Below are 19,822 nucleotides of genomic sequence, written 5' to 3'. Positions count from 1 at the left end.
TGCAAGCTGTGGCAGAGAATAGCCCCCAAAGACCTACAGTAGCACAGGGCAGGCTGTAAAGCCTACAGTCACTTGGACACAACCTAGTGGGAACTCCGACAGAAGCTGAAAACCCCAACCTTGGTTAAGAAGCACACTGTAGGGTTGTGTTACGTGTTTCCAAATAAACCTGTTACTCGTGAGTGTATCGTTAATCACTGTCTGGTTTAGTACAAATGCCAGGGGGTTTGTGAATTATGGCCATATTACAAGTAATGAAATGATAGCCACCTACAAATCAGCCTAAATGGCCATTGCGTCCAGTAATGCAGCAAAATGGGATCGGAGGTCACCCAGATAAATGCTGAACTACCGGACAGACTTTCCATGAACAACTGACTTGCAGGTGGTTGTAATTTTACTACCCGTATTATAGATGTAATATCCGACATCTCCCTCTTGGGGATTGCAGTATACTGAATTTAGATATCTGCTCTATGGTGATTAAAGTTGAAGAGAGGTTACTAAATAAGACTCAGATGTTTTCAGTTTTGTGGGTTTAGACTGGGGCTACATGGCGGCTTTGACAAAGGATGTGTGGTCAAAGATTGCTGAATGCATCGCAGCATACACATTGTCCAACCCTATAGGACAGGGGTCCCCAACCTGTGGCTCGTGGGCCCACATTGTCTGGCTTCCGGCTGTCTGCCACCTTGGTGCATTAACTCCCCGCCGATGTGAAACCGAGGGCTGCGCACTATACAAAAGGAACAAATATTCTCAGTATATTCTCATTGTCTTTCCAAGGTCTGCATCATACATTTCTAGGTCACACTCTCAGATCTTAAATCCAAGGTTAGCATTAGTTACTTTCCCCTGTTTATCTTGTCCTCGTACAGGAATTCCATCCATCTCTAGATGCCATCCCTGCGCTTTACCCTCAGTGGGACCCTAACAGCTACCAGAAAGGACGACAGGCGGGAGAAGAGGACACGGAGGGATTATTTCCATCATTATTTTCTGAACGCCTGAGTGTCCCTGCAACAAATAGGTAAGAGCCGAAAGACACTGGCATTATTGTGCGCCATGTACAGTATATGTCTTCTAATGTCTTAAAGGATGTGGCATCCATTAAACACCATTGTATACCTTATATTTAGACACAATCTACATAAAAAAGTGTGTAGCTTTGAAACTACATTGAATTACTTGTTCTTATTCAGAGTAAAAGTTTATATTTTACTATACAATAGAAAACAGTGACGGTATGTTCTGAATCTGAAGACCCACTGCCGGGAGGACATTACATTTATTTCCCCCACATCCTCCGGCATAGTGAGTGGCAGCTGTAACCATGCCCCGGCACTGACTGACTGCCGGCTCTAATGGTGATTCCGCTGTCAGTCAGTCAGTCAATGTCTTATACAAGTCACTTATGGAAAAATTCATTTAAAGGGAACCTGTTATGTTGAAACTGGTATCTGATCTGCAGGCAGGGTGTTATAGAGCAGGAGGAGCTGATCAGACTCATAAGACATTTTTGTGGAAAAAGTATCAGTAACATTTTATTCTTTGAAATCCCTGGTGTTTGTATGTATGAGTCCAGTGGGAGGTCCTACTATGTGATTGACAGTCTTTCCTGTTTGACTGTACATGCAGAGAGAGCTGTCAATCACTGGTAGGACCGCCCACTGGACTTATACGTATACAAACACCAGAGATTACAATGAATACAACACAAGTTACACTGAATTTTTTTCTCACAAACTTATATATCATTCTGCTTATTTTCTCCTCCTCTCTACCATTCTGCCCATAGGTCAGACTGCATGTTCAATGTGACCGGTTCCCTTTGAGTAACTGATCCACATTTACATATTTTACTGTGGATTTTGCTGCAAATTCACAAATTCTGTAAATAATTGATGAGATTTATTACAGATTTGACACAATGCGTAGTGAAGAGTGAAATCTGTGGTGAAAATCCTCAGTATATATTTGCATGCTGTAAATTTAACATCTGCCCCGCATGGCAAACCCCGCAATGTGTAGATGAGATTTGGTAAAATCTCATCCACTTTACTGCTACTGTGATATGCTTTGGATTTTCTCCCTGCAATTTCAGGCTGAACATCTGCAGCTTGTCTTCTATTTGTGAACATACCCTGGAAAGTCATCTGCGAGATTCTGAGGGACATTTCCATTAGGACGACCCTAATCCTGGCAGGCTGTAAGAAGGAAATTCCTCTTTGCCAGACATGGAGCATCATTGCTGTCTAGTCACAGTTCTCTTGAGGACCATGTATTTATTTTGCAGATTCTGCCCTTAAAGGGAATCTGTCATCAGGTTTTTAGTACCTCATCTGAGAGCGGCATAATGTAGGAAAAAACCTTGATGCCAGGGATGTGTCACTTAGATTACTGGGTGCAGCAGTTGTGTGACACAATCAGAGTTTTTAGGCCACGTGCACACGTTGAGTATTTGGTTAGTTTTTTACCTCAGTATTTGTAAGCCGAAACCAGGAGTGGAAAGTCAGAAAAAAAGTATCATAGAAACATGGGCACCACTTCTGTGTTTTTTATTGACTCCTGGTTTTAATTTACAAATACTGAGGTAAAAAACTCACCAAACACTCAACGTGTGCACATGGCCTTAGATGTAGCATGTAGCAGAGCTCAGCAAGCTAACCCTGCCCACACCAGGCTCTCTATGTAAATTGTCTATTGACAGTGAGCTGCTTATCAGGGAAGGGGGCGTGGTCAGACCACTTGGCATGTGGCAGCTTGTCTGGGCTCTGATAATATCCTCGTGTTAATACATTAATTGTATGAAATCAACAGCACACAGCCTAAAAACTGATACATCCCTGAAATCTGACTCTCAACCACTACATTATTCTGCCCTCAGATTCCATAGCAAAATCTTGCCGACAGATTCCCTTTAAGGCCGGTTTCAAATGTCCGACATTTACGGTCCGAGTGTGTCTGCGATGTCAGACAGTCTCTTGACCCAAACTCACTAGCCTCCCAGGAATATATGAGTTCAAGTAAGGAGACCAGTGAACAGTCTGGACATTGAGGACCTTACATGGGTAGTGAATGTCGGACATGTGAAATTGACCTAATAAAGATCTCTACAGCTGCATGATCAATGGCATGAACAATCATTGGAAGTGGGAACATCATCAGTTTCCCAGCAGAAATGTGAATGAGAAGAACTTGGACAGTACAATGTTAATAAACTGTGGAAGTCGGAATGACTGGAACATCTCGCTCATCCTTTCCATATAAGCTGATGTTCCTACAAGTTGAAAGCTGCAGAGTTCATGACTATGTCTAGATTGCCAACTTGACGAGGACATGGAAAGCTGCAGAAGACGATGCTTAGTAACTTGGAAAAAAGTATTGATTTGCTCACAGTGTTATTTCAGCATGGACACCTACTTCCCTCGGTTTAGTGATCCTTTTATTTTCCCAGGAGTGGTGACGTTACATCGCAGCGTTGTGTTTCAGAGGAAGGACAGCTGCTTCCTGCCCTTCCGCAGACTGATCTTTATATAGGGGGCCTGGAATATCAAGAATCTAGGGCGAGCTCGCAGCCTGGCACCATCAGGTATTATTATTATGTGCATAACTTGTGTCTTTTATTTAACAGCTGTGAGCTTGGTGCGACCTATTTAAAGGAAGAAAAAAATGCAATTATTCATTACTTGAAAATAGCCCGAGCTTGTCTTATCGCCTGCGACATGCTGGGTATGCTTGCAATGACTTTTCTATTGGGAGTGAAATATGCTGCTGCGAGCCAAGAATTGGTCTTGTACAAACCTGCTACATTCTTGGTGCTTATAATCTGGGATAAGTATTAATACTAAACAAGTAACATGTTCAATAGAACAAAGAAGTAGAAATGAATCCGTAAACGGAGCGGAGCTGAGGAACCTTTCTATATATTACTATTATTCACAAAACTTTAAGGATAAGGCTTTTATAGGGCTATTCTCATCTTAGAAAGTGATGGCATATCCTAGTAATATTCCATCTCTTTATGATCATTGGGCATCCAATCTTTGAGATCCCAACTTATTTTTAGGATCAAGGGACCAAAGCGTTGCTTCTCACCGTGGTGCAATCCCTTCACAGTTCTGTCTCTGTCGAAAAGTGTTTGCGACCACCAGCTCCATTCAAGTGACAGGTTCTGGCCATAGTTCCCTGCACAGCTGGGTGCCACTGCACGGAAGAAAACTGTGAAGGGGTTGCAGCACTGTGGCCCTCCATTCTTAGGATCTATGGTGGTTTCAAGGATACTATCTTAGCTTAGGCCATCAGTGTACGATCGGCGGCAAGCTAACTCCTGGGACCCTCTTTGGTGAGAAAAGCAAAAGGGTAGCGCTACTTGTTCAAGTACTCTGACGCATGTAACAGCAGTACCAATTGTGACTATGCGTCATACTGCGGCTCAGTCCAGTTAGTAAATGAGACTGAACTTGCCAAAACTACAGTGCTACGCACAGCCACAGTTCTAATATAGAATCCTAGAATGTTAGAGCTGGAAGGGACCTCCAGGGTCATCGTGATCAACCCCCTGCTCAATGCATGATTCACTAAACCATCTCAGACAGATGTCTGTCCAGCCCCTGTTTGAAGACCTCCATTGAAGGAGAACTCACCATCTCTCGTGACAGCCTGTACCACTCATTGATCTCTGTCAAAAGTTACATTATATGGACTTTGCTTTGCCATGTATTACAGTAAAGGGACCGTGATTACCCCTTCATTTTTTTTTACAGTTTTTTTGTATGGGCAAAAGGTGCTCATTATTATTCTTTATAAATAGCGAAGTAAATCATAATTACCTCTGATCGCCTCCTGGATCCAGCGCACGCTTCTCCATGGTTTTTGCCATCACTGGAACCAATTATGTCACCGTTTAACCAGTCACAAAACTCTGTGGTTTGTGATGGCCTGCAGCGATCGGGTGATATGAATCATGCCACATTGGGTATTTATTCTGATGATGCACAGTTCAATTCATCTGGCCGCTGCAGCCCATCACAAGCCACAATGATACTGTCCTAGTCATCGCTTCCACAGAGCAGTCTGTGCTGGATCCAAGTCGTTGACAGCAGGTGAGAATGATTTATTTTGTTATTTGTACAGAATCCAACCCCCAGGTAATGATTCTCTTTTGCTTGGAAAACCCTTTTTTGGGGGGAGATCCTGGAGTGTGACATTGCCACCAATTATAAATGTATTTTTCCTAAGAATAGGTCATCAATGTGATATCCAGAAAGACCCGTTCAATAAGAAGCAGAAAATTCAATCACCAAGTTTGGTTAGAAAATGTGAGACCAAATAGCAAATACCGTAGTCTAGCAGCCAACACCTTCTGAAATTCTCCTTTTGATCATGTGAAGTAGTAGAGAGAACTCCCCTGAATTAGCATTGGGTAGTCCTGAGGTTTCCTCTCTTTTTCTGCCGCACCGATTATCAATCCAACAATTTACTGGTTGGACAACTTTATTTAGTATTGATTTGAGTATGTAGCCAAGATTTTTCACCATGGAAGAGGAAGACGACATTTTTGGGTCTTAACTAATCTTAACATCTTAATCTTAAAATTAGCCTTAACCTTCGATGTGACATCACTACAGCTCATCGTATTAGTGACTGCTGCATTTTATTGCAATAAGTGTTGTCTTAACCTTCTGCTTGCTGAGAATTCTTCATACTTTGCATGCTGAACTTCTCTAAGTGTCATAGACTTGTGGTCTCCTTGGGATATCCTTTCCTGCAGTCCTTCTTGCCTTTGTTTCCATGTGTCTGGCTTGAGGCCAGCACTGCTGGACTATTTTCCTATCTGACTCTCTCTGCTTTCTGGGCACCCAGTGCCCATTCATATATGACTGGTAGTTAGATAGCATCTCAGGCATATGCCAGTCTATTGCATTCCTTCAGCTATGCATATTTGTAGATCGAATATGGCGTTGTGTTGACTTAAGCTTTTCATTCGCTAAATTAATGTATTCTGGCATGATATTTGGCCATCGTCTACAAAAGTCATGCACAGATAACTATGCGATAAGAATGCTGCTATCTTAGTGACCAGTCAGATTATTTCATTTACCCTGTAAAAGGCACCAGGAAATCTTAAATTCCTACTGGTTTTTGCAACTTTCTTTGCATGGTGTGTCCGTTTCCATACATGTCTTGAGCATGCATTGCATGGATCTGCATCTCCAGCTGGCTATCGTTCCTCTTGGTGCCTGCTTTTCCCCCTTTTCTGCACTACGTTTATCCAAATTTATTGAAGGACTGAATTATTTTTACCATTTACCTTGTTAACTGCAGCAATCTCACAATCAGTGAGGAAGGTTCAAGGGATGAAGAATTTTTTCCAGCAGAAGATACAGAACTGATAGGAATTCTCAGAGAATGGGGACAGCAAGTATTGCCAGAGAAGATCTCTGAGACAGCCGAAGAGGACAAGACTATCCAACTGAAAATGACTCGAGCTGCCCTGTCATCTGAAGAAATGTCAACGACTAGTCCTGGTTTTAATTTGCAAGCACAAGAACAGTTTTTGGCAGGTGAAGATTTATTGCCAAAGCAAGACACAGAACCAGACGCTGATCTATCACTCATAGCTAACTTTAAGAGCAATAATGTTGTAATGAGGGGTGATTGCAATCTTGACAATCCAAGTGTTCTTCCCCTGACTTCCATACCACAGCTGATTCCAGCATCTGAGGAATTATTCTCCAGGAATGTCACACTGTCTCGGCCAGTTGGAATTCTCCAAGAACCAGATGACGCTGATAACCAAACAAAGCAATACTGTAAAGATAGTAATACTGATATAGGAGGACAGAAAGGATCATGCGATAGTAGAACTTTAACTACAGATGGTTTTAATAGCCAGACAGAGGGACAGAGCCATATAATCTTTCCTTTTACAACAGATGGGAGCTCAGACATCCATAAGGTTAAACTCCCATTACCCCATAGCCTTGAAAAAGGGAGCTGCCTCCACGACGGAGAATCCCCTACAGCAGAGATCTCTGAGCCCAATCTGGTGGTGTCGGAGCTCAATACTTTTTGTGATAATCTCGTTACATCCCTGCTTAATCAGCAGTCTCTGCTTGAGGTGACAGAACCACCAAGTCTTCCAGCACAGATGGGTAAGATAGCCGCTTCCAGTTTTCCTGTCAATCCACCCGATAAATTAGAGATAGAGACTAAGAGATCTCTTGACGGTGCAGGACACGTAGAAGAGGCAACCTTAGAGGAAAACATTCAACCTAAAAGTACATTTCATGAAATTGGTGAGGAATATGGATTGCAAAAAAAGTCCATCATAGATGTTGGAATGTTTACTACTAAAGAGAGAGTAGATAGCAAATTAGAGACAAAAGAATTGAAAAATAGCAATGAAAATAACATTTCTTTCAACCCATTCATCCCATTGGGCACTCAAATTCCAGTAACGCCTGAAACTGAGAATATTTTACATACATCTGACAGTTTAAATGATGGCATAACTCAGGTTACGCTGGAATCCCCATCAGGCCTTATAGGTACAAATCTGGACTCCTTGCATGGGTCTAGTGCAAGTGCTCAAGTCCAGGTAGTTAATCAGGCTAGTACCGAAGGAGGTAAAGACCTTAAATTTCAGAGCTTTGTTAATAATTTACTTTTAGAAGATGTGTCAACCTTTTCTGTAAATACCGCAGATCTGCACCTAGTAACACCAAGTCCTGATCCAAAGGAAGAAACTGCAAAGTGCTTACCCATATGTAACAAAGATCAATCGCTACCTTCACCATCCATTGAAGAGTATGGACAAACATCCATAAGCCAGAGTGAACTGATATCCCAGCAAAACATCGAATGTAATCCACTGGGTCTTACTAGGAATGAGTTCACAACTGAACATCTTAGCATGGACCTGGAGAAAGTGACCACAGGAGGGAAGAGTAACACGGAGTATGGTTTTAATGATTTGCAGGGCAGCATTAAGGAGGTCTTTGTAGATGATGGAAGAGTAGATGCCCATAAGGAAAAGGCTTTAAAGGCTGATACAGAAAACAGTTATTTATCTGTTTCACCATGTCCTGTTGTTCAGGGACACTCCCCAGGCACACAAGTTTTACTAGATACACAAGCAGAATCTATAAAAGAAAATTTGACAACTTTTTCAAAAAAAGGAGAGGTCCATATTCTCCCTCCACTGATGGAGACTTTATTATCTTTAAACGAGAAATGCTATGATGATGTATCAAGTCCAAAGGACGAAAGTTTCTCAAAAGAAAATTCTGAGATATTTCCAATTCAAACCGAGACGAAGACTAGCCAAAACCAAAGTGGAAATGGCATGTGCCTAAATGCTACACATCAAAGGCAAAGTCCTAATATTAATGCAAAGCTACAATCATCCCTCCAGTCTGATGTGGAAAACCTGAACCACAAGCCAGATTGTACCGTGGAGGACACATCCGAGCTTCAAACAAAACAGAATGTATCTGTCATAAATCCAGAAGAGTTTAAAATAGTAGATTTCAGTTGCCAAAACCTGGAAAGCAGGTCTACAAAGGAGAAGGAGGTTTCTTTGAGTCAGCAAGATATCGCGTCTTTAGAGAACACACCCAATGCTTTGTATACTGTCAAAGACCTTAAGGACAAAGTAGAAGACGTGCCTTTAGCATCTACATTAGAAACTCTAGAAAACATATCGGATGTAGTTATAAGTGCTGAAATGGACAAATCCATCTCTACAACTTGTAAAGACGAGAGCATCATGGATGGTACAGATATTTTAGAACTTCGAGAAGACATCTTTTTGCTGCAAAGTCAACTAGATGAAGAGAAACAGTTGGAATTGGCAACAGAAGGTCAGTCTTTTATACTTTCTTCAGATAAAGATGGCCACACTAATGAAGATATCCTTACAACCAAAGCACAAGTTTCTCCAGATGCTTGTCCACAGCTTCCCATTTTGGATGATAAATCAACCCAACTTCAAGCAGCCAGTGACAACATCAGCTCTTTTGAACAACCAAACGATTGTGCTACAAATAAACCAGATATTGAAATAGACTTTTGCAATATGGATGGAGTTGTAGTAGTAGACCCTTCTCAACATCTATCAAAAATTGAAAATGCAACTAATCTTTCAAGTTTCAACCTTCTGTCTGAAGAGTCTCAAAAATCCACATTCTCAGCAGCAGATATCAACTTTCCATCTGAACATGACATTTTAAGTGTTCCTCCTCATACCAGTGCTGAAGAAGATGGGAGTCCTTCACCAATGATGTGCCCAGAAACTGAAACTCAAGTATGTGATGATCTTACAGTCAAGACTGACAAGTCTGATAACAAAGAAAGAATTTTTAGTAAAGATTTATCTGCACAGACTCTTGAAAAAACGGATAAGGATCTTCAAGTTTTGTCTCCTGGAAGTATCGACATCAACCCTCTTACTGACAGCATAGAGGAGTGCATTTTTAATCTGCGTAATATGGAAACAGCCAAAACCTTTATCGAACATAGGAATTGTACAGAAGAAACTGAGAATGATGACCATGTGTATGTATGCTCTGCTGCATTATTACCACAACCTCCAGAATTATCTTCTCTTCCTCATATACTGGAAAGAGAAGATGCAGAGTCTCATGTTCTGTCTGTAGAGGAAACATCAGCAAAGTCACAAAGTGTAATTGAGGAAATAAATAAACAAGATAAGAAAAATGTAATAGAAACGTCCACACAAGTGACCAAATTATTTCCACCTGTTCTTGATGACCACAAAGATATTTTACAAAGGCTTAAGACAGATGGATCTGGAGTGTCTTTAGGTGAGGAGGATCAGTTAGATACAGAGACTTTTATTTCACATCACAATCTCGAGGAATGTACGGATGCACATCGTGTCAGCACAGAAAAATCAGAGGAAGCATTTAATATTCTGCATCATAATACACACAAGGAAGTACACCCTCAGGAGAAACATCCTGAAATGGCTTCTGAAGGAATGCATAAGTTCAGTCCAGTCGGGGAAGAAGAAATGACCCATAGTTCTCAGGAGCACACAAGCAAAGCCATCAAGGCAACTGTAGGCACTGAAATTGTAGTAGAGCAGAACATATCTGGGTTGATTGGTATGATAAATCCTGATTTGATGAAGACAGAAATTGATTGCATACAGAATTCAGGCTCTTCTCCTGAGCTACATATCTTTTCCAAAAATGCCACTGGATTTCCATCAACAGTACAAAGTGAGATAGATTTAGAAATAAAAGCTGAAGAACCGCAATCCGTCAAACTTTGTGAAGAATCGGAAACCCCAAACCTCATCACTACCGGATCTTGGGAAGGACATGAAATGACTCCCGAAGCCTTACAACTTCTTCCAAAAGAGGACTCTGATGATACAATAAAACCTCAAATGATTATCAACGAGTTATTTTCTGAACTACTAAACCTTGTACCTGAAGAAAATGCAAAAACATCTGAAATTATCATGGAGAAGCCTGAGCTAAGTGCAACAGAACTAGATGCTGTTCCTGAAATAGGAGTACCAGTTTCTGATCCGCTAACTGCCCTAGAGACAGATATTCTTTTTGATATGTCAGGTTCCACAGTTAAAGAGACGGCAATCCTATCTGATGAACCACCTTTGCCTTCAGAGCAGACAAAGACCGTATCTACAGATATAAGCCCTCCTTCTGATGACTTGGCATCTTTAGTGAAGCCTGAAAGTTCTGCAGACACAAGTATTACACACGATACTACTCACATAGAACTGCTCAATGAAAAATGTGATCCTTGCCCTGTGGAAACGGTCATCATACAAAAATTGGAGCAACCTGATCAAATGGTGTTGTCTACAGACCAAGAGAAAATATACTCATTCTCTGGACCTCCAGGAATTGATCACACCGAAGACAAGAAACTTTCTTCTCTTACATCTGCTATTGGAACAGATCTACCTATTCTTGACCATGGTCATTCTAGTGTTGCTCAAGAAAAATCACTTACTTCTCCAATTGAAGCTGGACCTTCTTCTCCAGTGATTAAAGGCCCAACTTTTCCAGCATCAGACTCGTATAGCTTCACCCAGAAACTGCGTAGTGTCCTGCACTCTGATCGGCCAGTCACCAAAAAGCCTGTGAAACCCACAAGTCCTGAGCTACTGGTGCTCCCCTCAAGTCCAACGATGCTTCCAGGAGTAACCACTGAAAGGTACTATTGTCATTTTGTTTGTTAATAAGTATTCTGGATAATTGTAGTAGTAATGTGTACGTGGATTTTGCCACTTTTTGGGTTGGGGCAACACTGACTTAAAGACGGACACTGACTTTAGTTTATTTACTATAGGTTGAAAAGTCACAAATGAACTTGCACCTATTGTCCAAAACAGCTGGGAGTTTTGCTATAGTCATAAATGACTGATGACTTCTCTAACTATATGGAATAATTGAGATCGCTACTGTGATTTTACCATAACAGCCTTGCATCCCTTACACTGAGTGGCTTTTCAAGCTGTTGAAGAACAATTGGTCACAGAGTCGGTGTAAATCGGTTTGTAGTACTCAACCCATCGGCCACATCAGAAATCAATGGCAGCTGGATGGGAGTCCTGAGAACCCCTTCCTACCTGACTGCATCTACAGCCCATATTTTGATTAGCCGGTCTGGCTCAATGTCACATCTGCATCACTGTTGGGCCAGCTAATCAACAGAAGAGCTATGAATGCCAGGAGATAGGAGGTGGTTCTCAGGGCTAATGTCGCAGCGGCCACAGATTACTGACGTGACCAATGGATCGGGTCCTGCAAACCGATTTGCACCAACTACAATTGATGGTTTGAAAAGTTATTGCTAGGGGTCTAGCAAATACTGGATTTAATGGTTAGGTATTTAACCCATTTGTCATAACTCATAATTTAATTTCATAGATTCTTCCCATGAAACAACTGTTACTTTTAATTGCAACTTTTCACTTTAACATTTTTCTTATTGAAGTTAATATGTGAGTATAGGTCGGATATGTTCAAAATTTGGGCACTGTAACATATTGATTTTCGTTTGACCTTCTTTAGCACACCATTACCATTGCTTGTGTTTTTCCATGAACCTTGATGAATTTTATGGATCTGTTTTACACAACCCCATTTAAAAATAGCAAAAAAAAATCAAGGGATGTTCATTTGTACATAGAGCATGCTCGAAGATCTTTGGCCAGTCAGAAAATCTAAAAACAAAAATCAAGGGATGTTCATTTGTACATAGAGCATGCTTGAAGATCTTTGGCCAGTCTGAAAATCTAAAATGTTTTTTCTACATGGGAACGAGGTTTTGATTTTCCTCCAAAAATTAGCAACAAATCTTTAGCAGGTGGAGTAGTTCCTTATGTGACAGGGGGATGTGAAACATTTTTTACTTTATTATTCCACTCTGTAATTACAAGTATAGAAAGGTAGGAGACAAAAAAAGCGCAAATAGGGTCTTATTGTTTCCAATCAATTATGAGAGAACTGCTCACCTGGTGGTACAAAGTAATCCCCTTGAAGACCTTTCCCTTTAATTGGACGCCCGAGGGCCACGGACCAGGTCTCAGCCACCGTGACATCCCCTTTAAGACCGGACCCAGTACTGAGTACCCCACTGCCCTGGTGTGGGCACTCCACTTTAGTCACCTATACAAAGGATGGATTTTAAAAATTCCATCGCAGGCTTTTCAGCCAATTAGCAGCAAAATCTGCATAACGGCAGATAGCACTCGTCCGATTATAATTATTACGGCCATCTGCACGAGCCCTAAGGGTTGGTTTACATAAGCAGATAATCGTTTAAATGATGAACAACACAATCGTAACTCAGGATCTGCAAACAATGTCAGAGAGGTGTTTATACGGAATGAGAATCATTAATAAAATGGTTAAATAATGATCGTTCCACTCCTCCGTTTTGCCGTTCTAATCATTGGACGAGCGAACAATCTCCATTTACGTTATACAATCTTCAAAACATGAATGAGATTTTTTTCACGAACAAGCATTTTTGGACAATCAAAATCACATTACCCAATTAACGTGAATGAGGGGTCGTTAGTTACTGTTAGAATCTGACTGATTATTGTCCGCTATATATGCCCCATTGCATGTAATAGTAGGCCACTCCTGCACCCGTCTCCCTGCAGAGTCCAAACTGCATTACACGATACTCATTACAGGCCGTCTTCCATTAATTTAATTATTTTATTAAAGAAGCACTCCTTCTCACATCAAAGTTTGTATCCTCTTTATATATTGTAATCATATTATATAGCACTGTGTACTTACAATTGCTCATTTTTGCCTTTCTACCCGCCTAATACTTCTCTTTTCTCTGCTTTATGTAGAATCAGGAAGTCTCCTTTCCTTACATGAGTAATTTCCTTCTACAACTCCTGAGCAGCTGCTCAGCTTCTCTCCCTGCTGGGGACTTTGCAGTGAGTAGAATGATGATGACTCATGCAGGTAAAATTGACCTCCTGTTTCTACACAGAGTTTAGAAGGATTCAACTAGTCTGTTTTTAACCACGTAATGTCATAGACCTAATGGAAAAGAGAAGAATTAGCTGGGTAAAAGGGCAAAATGTACAATAGTAAGTACACAGTGCTATATAATATGATGATTTCAATATATTAAGAGGATAAAAATTTTGATGGGAGGAGGAGGAGCGCTTCTTTAAGTATATTTGTGGCTTCTTCCGCCCCAGAGCCTTTTTGCAGTTGACATCCATTGCTCTAATGATGTAATCCTTAGTGCTAACCAGACGACTTACAGATCAATATTTCCATTGTAATGAGTAGCTGGCCCTGTGTCATGCTAGCAGCTTGGGGCAAGAACTTGCTATACAATACACTGGCTGACTGTGGTGTCTGGTGCGGTGTCACTCCTCTAATTTGTGACCTCTAAATTGTTGGCAGCTCTCTGTGACAATATGGTTGTCAGGTGGCACCTACTTCATTACACGTTGCTTTGTATCTCGGCATACTTAAGCTTCCTTGGCAACTTTACTCTGCTGACAGTTCATTACGTTGTACAGTGTGTCGGTATTGTCTCGGGTTGCACACAGAAGGTGGAGAATGCGGGCCGGATTACAAGCATTATAACAGATTTCTGATCGTTATTTGCCAAGATTGAAAGGCAGGATGTCAAAAAGTTTCCAGAAAACTTTTCCATATGTTAACTTTTTTTTCTTTACTTGATCTTAAATGTATCCTAGGAATAAGACGTATTTTGGACACCTCTTGAACTTGACAGGTTTTGGCAGTGGCCCTGGGTCCTGTGACACACCGACTGTCTTTCTATAGACTTAGGGCAGAGATGACTACTCCCCCCCATCCTGTTCCCTTTCCTCTGACTGATTGGAAGGTTTTGTGTTCCTGCCCTTAGGGGTGGGAATGTTTGAGCAGTGCCCGAGCATGCTGCTTCAGTGTGTGTCACAGATTCCTCTGGCCCTGTGCAGGACCCCATGTCTATCTGGGAGCTTTCACAGTGCCCTTCCCTAAGGAGGGAAGAAGGAGGCAGAACCCCTCCCAGACAAGGCATCATTCCAGTCCCTGGCCCTTTGTTGTGTCTCAACTTTCTCTAAGGAGAAGTAAAGTTTGCTGCCTCCTTTCATTCCAATCCTGGGGACTGACAGACACAGGCATGGAACATCCGGGACAATCCCTCAGACTCTTGTTCCTTGGGATTTAAGACGTAGCAGGGAACGGCTTGGATCTCTGAAATCGAAGCGGCTATTTGGGCACAGAATCTCGGTGAGTAGGGATATATTTTAGGATACACCGTCGTATTCTAGACATAGTATCTGCTATAACTCCTGCTGGCCTGCGATGGGCGATGTACCTGTTCCCCTAATCCTGGCGTCAGATATATGAGACCATACAAGAGTTTCAGCTGAAATCTGAAAATTTAAAGAGGCAAAATAAGACAAGGAATCTGCGAGTCATTATACGTGCGGCATGCAGGAAAAGTTTGGCAAATGGAAGATTTTAACGATTTCATGAATCATTGCTGGGAATGTTGGATATTATTGCTAGGCTGATGTCATATGGATCACTGAGGACGGTAACTGGAAGAATGAAATATGGAGGAAGTAATATAAGGTGCTGTAGTGAGGATATGCTGACTACCAAGGTGGCAAATACATCAGGAATCAGGGCACAGGCCATGTTACACCTGTTTGAGTGGAAAATTTGCACAATAATAATGCGGTGATGTATACTGGTAATAATGTGGCACAGAGCGGTGATGTATACTGGTAATAATGTGGCACAGAGCGGTGATGTATACTGGTAATAATGTGGCACAGAGCGGTGATGTATACTGGTAGTAATGTGGCACAGAGCGGTGATGTATACTGGTAATAATGTGGCACAGAGCGGTGATGTATACTGGTAATAATGTGGCACAGAGCGATGATGTATACTGGTGGTAATGTGGCACAGACGGTGATGTATACTGGTAATGTGGCACAGAGCGGTGATGAATACTGGTAATGTGGCACAGAGCGGTGATGTATACTGGTAATGTGGCACAGAGCGGTGATGTATACTGGTAATGTGGCACAGATCCTTGATGTATACTGGCAATGTGGCACAGAGCAGTGATGTATACTGGTGGTAAGGTGGCACAGAGCGGTGATGTATACTGGCAATGTTGCAAAGAGCGGTGATGTGTACTGGTAATAATGTGGCACAGAGCGGTGATGTATACTGGTGGTAACGTGGCACAGAGCGGTGATGTACACTGGCAATGTGGCACAGAGCGGTGATGTGTACTGGTAATAATGTGGCACAGAGCGGTGATGTATACTGGTGGTAACGTGGCACAGAGCGGTGATGTACACTGGCAATGTGGCACAGAGCGGTGATGTGTACTGGTAATAATGTGGCACAGAGCAGTGATGTATACTGGTGGTAATGTGGCACAGAGCGGTAATGTATACTGGTAGTAATGTGGCACAGAGCGGTGATGTATACTGGTAATGTGGCACAGAGCGGTGATGAATACTGGTAATGTGGCACAGAGCGGTGATGTATACTGGTAATGTGGCACAGAGCGGTGATATATACTGGTAATAATGTGGCACAGAGCGGTGATGTATACTGGTAATAATGTGGCACAGAGCGATGATGTATACTGGTAATAATGTGGCACAGAGCGGTGATGTATACTGGTGGTAATGTGGCACAGACGGTGATGTATACTGATAATAATGTGGCACAGAGCGGTGATGTATACTGGTAATAATGTGGCACAGAGCAGTGATGTATACTGGTGGTAATGTGGCACAGAGCGGTGATGTATACTGGTAGTAATGTGGCACAGAGCGGTGATGTATACTGGTAATAATGTGGCACAGAGCGGTGATGTATACTGGTAATAATGTGGCACAGAGCGATGATGTATACTGGTAATAATGTGGCACAGAGCGGTGATGTATACTGGTGGTAATGTGGCACAGACGGTGATGTATACTGATAATAATGTGGCACGGAGCGGTGATATATACTGGTAATGTGGCACAGAGCGGGGATGTATACTGGTAATAATGTGCCACAGAGCGGTGATGTATACTGGTAATAATGTGGCACAGAGCGGTGATGTGTACTGGTAGTAATGTGGCACAGAGCGGTGATGTATACTGGTAATAATGTGGCACAGAGCGGTGATGTATAATGGTAATAATGTGCCACAGATGGTGATGTATACTGGTAATAATGTGGCACAGAGCGGTGATGTATACTGGTAATAATGTGGCACAGAGCGGTGATGTATACTGGTAATAAAGTGGCACAGAGCGGTGATGTATACTGGTGGTAATGTGGCACAGACGGTGATGTATACTGGTAGTAATGTGGCACAGAGCGGTGAGGTATACTGGTAATAATGTGCCACAGATGGTGATGTATACTGGTAGTAATGTGTCACAGATGGTGATGTATACTGGTGGTAGTGTGGCACAGAGCGGTGATGTATACTGGTAGTAATGTGGCACAGATGGTGATGTATACTGGTGGTAATGTGGCACAGAGCAGTAATGTATACTGGTTTTAATGAGGCACAGAGCGGTAAAGTATACTGGTTGTAGTGTGGCACAGAGCGGTGATGTATACTGGTAATGTGGCACAGAGCGGTGATGTATACTGGTAATGTGGCACAGAGCGGTGATGTATACTGGTAATGTGGCACAGAGCGGTGATGTATACTGGTAATGTGGCACAGAGCGGTGATGTATACTGGTAATGTGGCACAGAGCGGTGATGTATACTGGTAATGTGGCACAGAGCGGTGATGTATACTGGTAATGTGGCACAGACGGTGATGTATACTGGTAATGTGGCACAGAGCGGTGATGTATACTGGTAATGTGGCACAGAGCGGTGATGTATACTGGTAATGTGGCACAGAGCGGTGATGTATACTGGTAATGTGGCACAGAGCAGTGATGTATACTGGTGGTAATGTGACATTGGTTACTCTTCTTTCATGGGGCTTTGTCTGATTCTCCTGTTGCAGTGTTTGTTCATGGTTGAATGGTTTAGGGCAAAGTCCTAAGCTGAATTTGTCCCTCGGCTCAGTAGCAGTGTGATCTGTAAGTGTCACCTACGCCTTACAGATTATTATTATTATTTATTACTATAGCGCCATTTATTCCATGGCACCTTACATGTGAGGAGGGGTATACATAATAAAAAACAAGTACAATAATCATGAACAATACAAGTGACCCACAGGAGGAGAGAGGACCCTGCCCACGAGGGCTCACAATCTACAAGGGATGGGTGAGGATACAGTAGGTGAGGATAGAGCTGGTCGTGCAGCGGTTTGGTCGATCGGTGGTCACTGCAGGTTGTAGGCTTGTCACAAGAGGTGGGTCTACAGGTTCCTTTTGAAGGTTTGCACGGTAGGCGAGAGTCTGATATGTTGGGGCACACAGTTCCAGAGTAGGGGGGATGTGTGGGAGAAATGTTGTATACGATTGTGGGAAGAGGAGATAAGAGGGGAGTAGAGAAGGAGATCTTGTGAGGATCGGAGGTTGCGTGCAGGTAAGTACTGAGAGACGAGGTCACAGATGTATGGAGGAGACAGGTTGTGGATGGCTTTGTATGTCATGGTTAGGGTTTGTACTGGAGTCTCTGGGCAATGGGGAGCCAGTGAAGGGATTGACAGAGGGGAGAGGCCGGGGAATAGCGGGGGGACAGGTGGATTAGTCGGGTAGCAAAGTTTAGGATAGATTGGAGGGGTGCGAGAGTGTTAAGGCCCCGTCTCACATAGCGAGATCGCTAGCGAGATCGCTGCTGAGTCACAAGTTTTGTGACGCAACAGCGACCTCCATAGCGATCTCGCTATGTGTGACACGTACCAGCGACCAGGCCCCTGCTGCGAGATCGCTGGTCGTGTCGGAATGGCCTGGACCTTTTTTTGGTCGTTGAGGCCCTGCTGACATCGCTGAATCGGTGTGTGTGACACCGATCCAGCGATGTCTTCACTGGTAACCAGGGTAAACATCGGGTTACTAAGCGCAGGGCCGCGCTTAGTAACCCGATGTTTACCCTGGTTACCAGCGTAAATGTAAAAAAAAACAAACAGTACATACTCGCCTTTCGGTGTCCAGGTCCCTTGCCGTCTGCTTCCTGCTCTCACTGACTGCCGGCCGTACAGTGAGAAGTGAGAGCACAGCAGTGACGTCACCGCTGCGCTCTGCTCTCGCTGTACGGCCGGATCTCAGTCAGAGCAGGAAGCGGACGGCAAGGGACCTGGACACCGAAAGGCGAGTATGTAGTGTTTGTTTTTTTTTACATTTACGCTGGTAACCAGGGTAAACATCGGGTTACTAAGCGCGGCCCTGCGCTTAGTAACCCGATGTTTACCCTGGTTACCCGGGTGCTGCAGGGGGACTTCGGCATCGTTGAAGACAGTTTCAACGATGCCGAAGTCGTTCCCCTGATCGTTGGTCGCTGGGGAGAGCGGTCTGTGTGACAGCTCCCCAGCGACCACACAGCGACTTACAAACGATCACGGCCAGGTCGTATCGCTGGTCGTGATCGTTGGTAAATCGCTTAGTGAGACGGGGCCTTTAGGCTGCTGTCACACTATCAGTATTTGGTCAGTATTTTACATCAGTATTTGTAAGCCAAAACCAGGAGTGGAACAATTAGAGGAAGAGTATAATAGAAACATATGCACCACTTCTGCATTTATTACCCACTCCTGGTTTTGGCTACAAATACTGATGTAAAATACTGACCAAATACTGCTAGTGTGATGGCAGCCTTAGAAGGGAGGCCACAGACCAGGAAGTTCCAGTAGTTGAGGCAGGAGATGATGAGGGCATGGACTAGGATTTTTGCAGATTCTTGATTAATGAATGTCTGGTTTAGTAAATAATTCTATTTCCTCTGAAAGAACAATTATGTAGCATATTTTCCCCTAATCCTATATTGAGCAGCTCCTCTATTATTTTTCCTAGAAATGTATAAATTACTTGACAACTGGGCGTTACCACTGCATTTGTCAAAGCAGTTTGTCCCTGTACAGTGAGCACTGATTAGTCAGTCAGTAACTGACTACTGGGGACCCCTCCCACAACTGATAACACCCAATTGGAAATTAATTCATACATATCCAGGGGGAATATTGGAGGAAGCACAAAATACAGAGTTATAAGAAAAGATGGTCCACAATTTTCATAAGGAATACAAATATTCACTAAAACAAACATGTCAGGAGAGTAGACAAGTCTTAGGTCACTATGGAAAGTATGAAGCTGGCTCAGGTGCTGAGCCTG

General features: G+C 42.8%; 1 protein-coding gene across 3 annotated transcripts in view; it reads left to right on the top strand.

The window, feature by feature from the left end:
- Positions 1-19,822, top strand: part of TACC2 (transforming acidic coiled-coil containing protein 2) — a 149,543-nt gene that overhangs the window by 36,978 nt on the left and 92,743 nt on the right. For 2 of the 3 annotated variants that reach the window (XM_077258703.1, XM_077258702.1), the window contains exons 4-6: positions 879-1,030; positions 3,458-3,592; positions 6,328-11,217. In XM_077258703.1, coding sequence (XP_077114818.1) covers positions 879-1,030; positions 3,458-3,592; positions 6,328-11,217 — 5,177 coding nt within the window. The remainder of the gene's footprint in view (positions 1-878; positions 1,031-3,457; positions 3,593-6,327; positions 11,218-19,822) is intronic. The other variant, XM_077258704.1, reaches the window with a different exon arrangement.

The sequence above is a fragment of the Ranitomeya variabilis genome, chromosome 4 (assembly GCF_051348905.1).
Source record: "Ranitomeya variabilis isolate aRanVar5 chromosome 4, aRanVar5.hap1, whole genome shotgun sequence".
Taxonomy (NCBI): Eukaryota; Metazoa; Chordata; class Amphibia; order Anura; family Dendrobatidae; genus Ranitomeya; species Ranitomeya variabilis.
This window is presented reverse-complemented; position numbering and strand designations above follow the sequence as displayed.